The sequence below is a fragment of the Gavia stellata genome, chromosome 2 (genome assembly GCF_030936135.1).
Source record: "Gavia stellata isolate bGavSte3 chromosome 2, bGavSte3.hap2, whole genome shotgun sequence".
Taxonomy (NCBI): Eukaryota; Metazoa; Chordata; class Aves; order Gaviiformes; family Gaviidae; genus Gavia; species Gavia stellata.
Window position 1 is genome coordinate 75,101,437 of NC_082595.1, and position 8,763 is coordinate 75,110,199.

At 53.0% G+C, this 8,763-nt stretch overlaps 1 protein-coding gene across 1 annotated transcript; it reads left to right on the top strand.

Annotated features, from left to right (window-relative positions):
- The first annotated feature begins 3,427 nt into the window (after nt 1-3,427).
- On the top strand, nt 3,428-7,524 carry TENT5A (terminal nucleotidyltransferase 5A). The gene is made up of 2 exons (XM_059829455.1): nt 3,428-3,871; nt 4,889-7,524. The coding sequence occupies exons 1-2, from the start codon at nt 3,437-3,439 to the stop codon at nt 5,666-5,668; spliced, it is 1,215 nt and encodes a 404-aa protein (XP_059685438.1). The 5' UTR covers nt 3,428-3,436; the 3' UTR covers nt 5,669-7,524.
- Nucleotides 7,525-8,763: the final 1,239 nt, after the last annotated feature.

The following is an 8,763-nucleotide window of genomic DNA, read 5'->3' on the forward strand; positions in this document are numbered from 1 at the left end:
AAGGGAGGGTGAGGGGAGGGCCGGGCTTGGCTGGCCTTGCTCCTTTAGCAGAGCCCTACAGTGTAAATGGCTTCCTTCTGAACCGCATTCACCTTGTCTTTAGCAGACCTGTACTCTCCAGAATGAACTTCTGCCTATTTTTCTTCTTAAGTAAGTGTGCAAGTAATAACAACTTAAGAGAGGTTAAAAATCACACTTCATGAGGAAATGAAACAAGATGCATATAAAATAGCATTAAATCCTGCTGGCCAGTGTAAGTGCACCAATACATTCTGCAGTGTCTGAAATACTGCTGAAATTTCATTGCAACATGCTGAGAAACACAAGTTAAACGAAATGTTGACTGCTTCTAGACTGGGTTTCCTCAGTTGCTGGGGGGTGGCCTAGCTTAACATGGGATGAGCCGGCAGCTCCGATCTTTGCCCTTGTTCCAGAAATCAGTTATCCGGCTGCAGCGATATTAATAATTTGCTAATAAATAAGGAGCTAGTTACTCCCTTTGAAAGGTTAAATCATGTGCCCTAGGGAGCTGCGGTTCACCTGAGTGAAGCCGGGCTGGGAACGGGGAGTTGCTCAGCTTGGTTATGTTTTAACCTCCGCGCGTTTCCTAAATACGCACTGAGGGCAGCGACGCCCCAGCGTTGCGTGCAGGCAGCCCCCCCGGCGAGACCCCTGCGAACCCCCTGGCCTCGGCCTTGAGCCGGCTCGGCCCGGGGAGCCTCGGGCACCAGCTCTGCCCCGCGGGGAGATGGGCACTGCTTGGCTCCGTCCTCTCGGGAGAGGACGCGTGGCCGGTTTGAGGAGATGCTGCTCCCGCATCCAGGCGGAGAGCCGGGGCTCCCTGTGCCGAGCAGCGGCAGCCAGTCGCTCAGGCCCCCCAGCAGCGTGTTGCAGGCTCCCTTCAGCAGGCCAGCTGCTGCCCGCTAAGTCTGAATATTTATTTTAAATAAAGGAATAAGCTGGCAAACCCCGTTCAGCGTGCCGGCGGATGCACGATGCTCCGCTTCTGCTTTCAAGCAGCATTCACTCGTACACACATGGATTTTAAAAGCATTGGCACAGAGCACTACGAACCCTTTCCCCGGCCAGCTGGGTCGCCTTCCCAGAGGGTGCTCTCAGGCTCACCCAGCAGTGGGTGGCACACGGGGCAGGGTGGATGTGCTTCATGAGGGAGGCACAGGGTGAAGTCACCTCCCCTCCTTGTCCCGCAGGGCTGCAGAGCAGCTGGGATCAACCCCGGCTCCTGCCCCGGGGTTATACTCTAGTAATGAAGTAATAGGGAATTTGGGCGGTGAATCAAAGCTTAATCCCCCCCCCCCAAAAAAAAAAAAAAAACCACAAACCCATCCGCCACTGTCAAGCGAGGCATTTCTGCCCGACCCCGCGCCGCACGGCTGTGCCCCCCCTCGGGGAGCGCGCCTGGTGCCCGGCAGGGGGCGCCCTTGCCACACGGCTGCGACCTGCGACGGCGTGGGGCGGGGGTGGCGGGGCTTCCCCGCCTGTACCGACGGAGGGGGGGCACTGAGCGCACAGCGGGACCGCCGGGGTTTTTAGAGGCGGGGGGATAAACCGTGCCAGCTCGCCAGGGTCAGGGGTTTGCCCGTGCCGGGAGGGGCAGAGCTCCCCCCCTCCCAGCCCCATCCCACGGCGGGAGGTAATGGGGGGGGGGGGGGTGCTAAGAATTGGGGGGGGCGGTAAGCCCCGTCGGACTCCTTCATACACCGCCCCCCCCCAGCTTTGGCGAAGAGCCTGGTTGGGGAGGCCGCGCGTCACGCCGCCGCGCGCCCCCACTGGCCCCTCCTTCCGCGCGTCACAAAACTGCGAGCGGTGACGCAACGGCCGTCCCCCGTCCTACCCCCCCACCCCGCTTCTCCCCGCGCAACCCCCGTCTCTGCACCGGGCGCAGCGGTGTGGCGGGGCCCTTCCCACTGCGCCCGCCCATCCTGGAGTCCGCAGGTGCTGCTACATACGGCGGGGCTGCGTTAGTCTGTTTTAAATAATGTTTGTATGTGTATTTGGCACTTTAACAAGTGAAAAACAAGCAGATACATCCGTTGTTATTAAATAAAACATGAAAATAATAAAAATTTAATTGAAAATAAAAAATATATATGTTTCTATGGTACGTATATATTACACAGGTTATTTCTTCCCGCTCCGCCGGGAAGTTACCGAAGTTGTACTTTGTAAGCAGGATGCTCCCCTGGAAAGCACTGACTCGTTCGTGCTCTTCGGGATCTCTTTCCCCCCCCCCGCGCCGGCGAGGAGGGAAGCAGGGAAGGAGGGAGGGAGAGACGGGCGGGCACGTCGCGATGCCCCTGCGCTGCCGCAGGCGGCTTTGAAAATCTCGGCCAGGAGCTGAGCAGATCAAACCACACGCTCCGGGATCCTCGACATCTGCTCGGAGTGGGGCCCTTGCCAAATTCCAGCGCTCTGGTATGAAGTTTGGCTGTGCCTGGGATGACCGGGAATGTCGGGGAGGGTGGTAAAAAAAGGCAGGGGAAAAAAATAGGGAATGAATGGCAGCGCGGAGCTGGGTGCCTCCGGGCGCGCATCCTGGCACGGCAGGAGCCAGGGGGGTCCGCGCCCCCCGCGGGTGCAGGCGGGGGGGGGGTGACACTTGTTGCCTCCCCCCTCGGCGAGCGGCCAAAACCGTGCGGGGGGAGGCTGCGCTGCGCGGGTTTTCCAGCGGGGCCGCGCGTGGGGCGGGGCGCCCGCGCCGCGCCGCGCTGCGCTGGGCGCTCCGCCGGCGCGGAGGGGCGGGCCGGGCCATGCCGCGCTCTGCCGTGCCGTGGCGCGGCGGCGGGGAGCCGGCGGGGCGGCCCGTGGGTGCGCGGGGCGTGGGCGTGCCGGGGGCACCGCCGAGGCCGGCCATGCAGATGGAGGGGGCGGGACGCGGGCGCCGTGACTCGGAGCCCCGGAAGAGCGGAGAAACCCCGTATAAAAACTACTGGGGACCTTTCCCGGGCAGAACTACGAAAGCTGCGGAGACGGCGGCAGCCCGCGGTGGCAGCGAGCGGGGCGGCGGCGGCGGCGGCGGCGGCGCGGGGCGGCCTCTCCGGCGGCGCGGGGCGGCCTCTGCCCCGGCGGGGGCGCGGAGAGCGGCGCAGGCGGCGGCTCTGCCGGTCGGCGCCTTCCCCTGCCCTGCAGCACCGCCTGGCTCCGGGGGGCTTTTTCTCCCCCCCCCCCCCCCCCCCTTTTGTTAATTTACTCAATAGGTGTGTCTCCCCCTCTTCGCCGCTGGAAGGGGCGGTGGGCGCCGTCCGGCGGTGCGGAGCGGCTGCAGGGGGAGCGGGGCTCCGGCGCCGGGTGCGCGCCGGGGCTGACCGCTCGCTTTTCCTCCTCTTTTGCTAGGCGCGGAGGGAGAGGGGCCCCGGGGGGGCAGTGAGGAGCCGGAGCGGTGCCATCCAGCCCGGGGAGGCGGCGGCCGCGCACCATGGCAGACGATGAGAAGGCCGGCGGCAGCCCCGGCGGGAGTTACGCGGGCGGCTGCGAGAGCGCGCACTGCAACGTGCTGAGCTGGGAGCAAGTGCAGCGGCTGGACCGCATCCTCAGCGAGACCATCCCCATCCACGGCCGCGGCAACTTCCCCACGCTGGCCATGCAGCCCCGCCAGATCGTCAAGGTGGTGCGGAGCCGGCTGGAGGAGAAGGGCATCGGCCTGCGGGACGTGCGGCTCAACGGCTCGGCCGCCAGCCACGTCCTCCACCAGGACAGCGGCCTGGGCTACAAGGACTTGGACCTCATCTTCTGCGCCGACCTCAAAGGGGAAGCCGAGTTTCAGACTGTGAAGGATGTGGTCTTGGACTGCCTCTTGGATTTCTTACCCGAAGGCGTGAACAAGGAGAAGATCACGCCGCTCACCCTCAAGGTAAAACTGCCCTGTGCCCAGGAGCCCAGAGCCGGCAGGTGTAAGCGCCTGCCTGCGGGCGACGGGGCCCCTTCCCCGCCGGGGAGGGAGGGCTGCACTGGGGGACGCAGCTCCCCCCCCCACCCCGAGACCCACAGGGACCGTGCGTGATTTTTTCACCCCACGCTTGAAACCGAGGAGGAGTTTGCAGTACAGCCGCCCGGCCGGGGCTCCTCAGGGTTAAGTAGGCTTTCCTCCCTCTCTCGCGTTTGGTGTGCTGGCAGCGTTGACTTACCTGGGCCGTGTGCGTGCGAGGCGCGGCAAGTCTCCCAGCTCGGCTCTGCGGCAGCTGCGTTTGCCGGACCCGGTTCCCGGGGTGGCTGGGGAGAGCTTGGGTGATGACTTTAGTATCTGCAAGAAGGAAACACCGTCTGCAAGGCACGCTTTCTCGTGTGCTGAATGCCCCGGCGGAGAGGCATGTTCCCTCCTCTCGCAGACAGTTCGCTCGAGTTAATTAGGCTGAATGCCAAATGCCTCCTAAGATTTTTTGGAGGGATATTTTGGAATATGGGCCAGATTTGTGGAACCTGCACTGAAAGAGCAGGATTGAGGGCAGTGAACGCTTGCTAAGTGTTTTTGTGGGGAGGGGAGCGAGGAGCGGAAACCGATAAAAAAGATTTCTGAATTGATTGTAGCGGTGACCTTTTTTGTGGGGGTGCATGGATATTTGGCATGTGTGCCATGTTGTTCATGTGTAGATGTATTTGAAGTGATTGAAAGAAGCGGTGTTGCCATATGCTTCCCTTGCACGACACAGTCCCAGCAGAACACCCTCCCCTATCATCCCCTTGCGATGACAGCACTCTAAGCTCTCACGTTAAGCATTTCTTCTCTGGTTTGTATCTGCAGGCTCCACGAAATCTTTCCTGAAATGCAAGGACAGGGTGGAGGTGGGGGGGTGTGTGCAAACAAATGCAGCGAAGGGGAAATTTCTTGTATCTGTGTCTTCATTTGCTCATTTTGTCTTTCCAATTATAGGAGGCTTATGTGCAGAAAATGGTAAAAGTATGCAATGATTCAGACCGATGGAGTCTCATCTCCCTGTCCAACAACAGTGGCAAAAATGTGGAGCTGAAATTTGTGGACTCTCTGAGGCGGCAGTTTGAATTCAGTGTCGATTCCTTTCAAATCAAGCTGGACTCCCTGCTGCTTTTTTATGAGTGCTCAGAGAATCCGATGACTGAAACTTTTCACCCGACTATCATTGGTGAGAGCGTCTATGGGGATTTCCAGGAAGCCTTTGATCACCTCTGCCACAAGATAATCGCCACCAGAAACCCAGAAGAAATCAGAGGAGGTGGTCTTCTGAAGTACTGCAACCTTTTGGTAAGGGGCTTTAGGGCTGCCTCCGAATCCGAGATTAAGTCCCTGCAGAGATACATGTGTTCACGGTTTTTCATTGACTTCTCAGACATTGGAGAACAGCAGAGAAAGCTGGAGTCCTACTTGCAGAACCACTTTGTGGGATTAGAGGACCGCAAGTATGACTATCTCATGACCCTTCACGGTGTGGTGAATGAGAGCACAGTGTGCTTGATGGGACATGAGAGGAGACAGACTCTGAATCTGATCACCATGCTGGCCATCCGGGTCCTAGCCGAGCAAAATATCATCCCCAATGTGGCCAATGTCACCTGCTATTACCAGCCAGCCCCATACGTAGCAGATGCCAACTTCAGCAATTACTATATTGCCCAGGTTCAGACGGTGTTCCCTTGCCAGCAGCACACATACTCTACTTGGCTGCCCTGTAATTAAGGACCGAAATTAGTAGACCCGGTGGGGAGAACGTTTTCTAAGACGTAGGAAGGGGTGACGCATCCCTTTGAAATGGGGTGTTTTGTGCAATGATGATCTGCTCTGGTTTGCAAGCTTGGGAAAAGCCTGTGGTTCTCCTAATAAATAACGGGAGCATGATCGAGAAAGAACCCCAAAATAATTGGATCCTACCCCAGAGCACAAGAGGCCTGTCATTAAAAGCAACCAGCTTCCCCTGAAATAAGTGAGGGAGGAATGCTTGATGACAATATGGGTTGGCAATATCTGCTCCCATAGCTTTGGCATAGAGAAGGTGGGAAAGCCTTATTTTCTTTTATTTTTATTCTTACTCTAGAATGGGATCTACAAAAGGGAGAATATGAAAGAAACAAAACAAAAAAAAAACAACAAAAAGAAAAAAATTCACAAAAAAGAATTCTATATATATTCAGGAATTAAAAGTTAGAGGCATAAAGCAGAGATAAGCTGAATAAAAATGTATATTGGAATTACTGCATTTGGGGCTTGCAGCAAGTGCCGTCTATGGATTGACCGTGTAGAATGTATAGCTTGCTTGACTAGAACGCTTTACCAGAAACAGCTTGCTCCAAATGAACAGTAGTGGATTGGTACAGTTATAAAACCAGAAACACGTACGATGACAAAGTCCATTATTTCCAGCTGTGTGCGTGCCTCACATTTTAAAAATGTGAGAATGCAGGAAAACCAGCTGTGGCAAACAGAATACTCAAGGACCAAAGATTTCACAAGTAAGTTATCCGAGCAAAGAAGATACAGTAGAGTATATATATATATATATATATATAAAAAAAAGAAAAGAAAGATGTTGCTATATTTGTACACACCAACAGTAATCAAAAGTGCCTGATGCCTTCATAAAATTTGAAGTGAGAAAAAAATATAGTTTTGTGGTTTAACCATGCATTTTGTTTTATCAGGGACACGAGGATTAAAAACAAAAAAACCCCATAAGCTTGTGAATAAGTGGTGGAGGAAATGCCCTATTTTTTTTCTTGGCAAATACCTGTATAGAGTTAATGTTATGTCAGTGTGCTATTATCCTAGGTACGTGTGTGTATGTGTGTATATATGTTTGTGTGTGTATATATGTATGTGTTATAGGTGTATATCTATATATATACACACACAATATATATTAATGTGGTCTAGGAAAATGTAGCAATTAAGGAATGTTTAAATAAAGTACTATGTGTTTTCCAGTTTGCAACAGGATGTCATAGGACAGTGGGCACCTTGCAGTGAATTTTTAACCCACACCTGAGAAATTTGGAGTAAATAAACCAGTCAGGATTCAGGTGGGATTCAGATAATGTCTTTGGTTGCAAGAACAAGGATTACAGTAATTCAGTGGGTTGCTTGTGAGCCATAATAATTCCACAGATGGAGAAACATATGACTAGCTGATTTTTTTTTTTTAACTATTTTGTACTGTAATGCCATTTTGACATTTAACCCACTAATGTTGTGACTGCATACCTCCATGATGTGTAATTCAGTGGAACGTGGATCAAAGATAGGTTTATTTAAACCCCCTGACAGCTAAAGAATATTGTATTAGTTGGTGATTTGAACACTAATTGTTAATATTTAAAGGAGTATTTTTAATAGAATGCATTATGCATTCCAGGACCACTAGAATTTAGCAAATGTGAAATGAACCCTTTTTAAGAGTGTTGCACGATTGCTTAAAATTATATTTTATATATATATTTTATATATATATATTTTTATGCAAATATTAAACATCTTTGATCTGGTTGTCACACTGCATTTACAATTTCAGTACTGTACTTTATTTAAATGGAATCACTTTACATTGGAACAATAACTATTCACTTTCATTTCCTCTCCTGGAAGACCAGCAGGGGGAAAAAAAACCAACCTCCGCTGTTGTTTTCACTTCGGTGCCATCTCTGAAGGTGTTAAGTTCTTTGTTGGGCTTTGAAAACCGAATGACCAAGTGACACTCGACTCTAGTATTTTGCTTTTTCCTACTGAGGGGAAAAAAGGCCAAAAGAAAAGGGAATTCAGGCTTTTGCAGGAAAAGTGGCGGTGCCCTGCCTGGGTGCAGGCAGGCTCTGGCGCTGGAGGAGGCAGGGGCAGGGGAGAGGGAGAGGACTCGTGTCCTGGCAGTGTGTTTTCCCTGCGGAGCGAGTAAGGTACATCTATTTTTGTCGCGCTTGGTACTTTTCACTCCGGAGGCAATTTAACAGGAACCCGATTTGTTTACTGAAGCACCTTCCCTGCGAGTCCTTCGAGAACCGTAAGAGCTGGTTCATTGCCATCGCAGCATCGACTCGCAGACCTCGTCCCCACCTTCCCTTCCTCCGGCGCTGGCTGCAGCCTCCCGCCGGGCTTCTCATCCCCGGGGTCCCCCTCCAGCCCCCCGCAGGGTCCGGGCTGGGTGCTCCTGGCCCGCTGTCTCCCCTTGCCTCCAGCTCCTGGGAGGGTTTGCTAGCGGAAGCCACGGGGAGGGCTGGGGAAATAGGATCAGCTGGTAATGTGGTATGTCTTCTCTCGCCACAACTATTTGCAGCGAATAAATGAGTCATCCGCTCTTTAACAGGGTTTGAGAATCTATAGCTGTGCCACAACCGCAGAACGCTGATAATACATGACACGATGTATTTTTCCTTTGAAGGACCCTTTTTTTTCCCCTTGCTAGAAAGAAATTTTTGATTTACTTCCTCTCAGCTCAAATTTTATTGTGGTTTTTTTATGATTGACAGCAGCTAGTTACCTTATAGTGCATGCAGCAGGGCTCTGAGCTAAACTGCACCTTTCAGCGTTTGCGTTTTGATACATATATAATATGTTTTTATATATATTATATAGGTATTCCGGATCTGTTTTGCATATGTTAATGATCAAGTGGTGGAACTGGTGGAGCTTTGTTTTATCTGTGACTGATAGCTTAAAAGGTGCCTGGTGTTAGAGGTGGGAAGAAGGTATGAGTTCAGGCCAAGAGTAAAATAAGAACCCCTTTTCAAAGCTGGTTTATTTCTGCGGTTTGCACACCTTCCCCTCCATAAAGTCTGACTTTTTTTTGACTG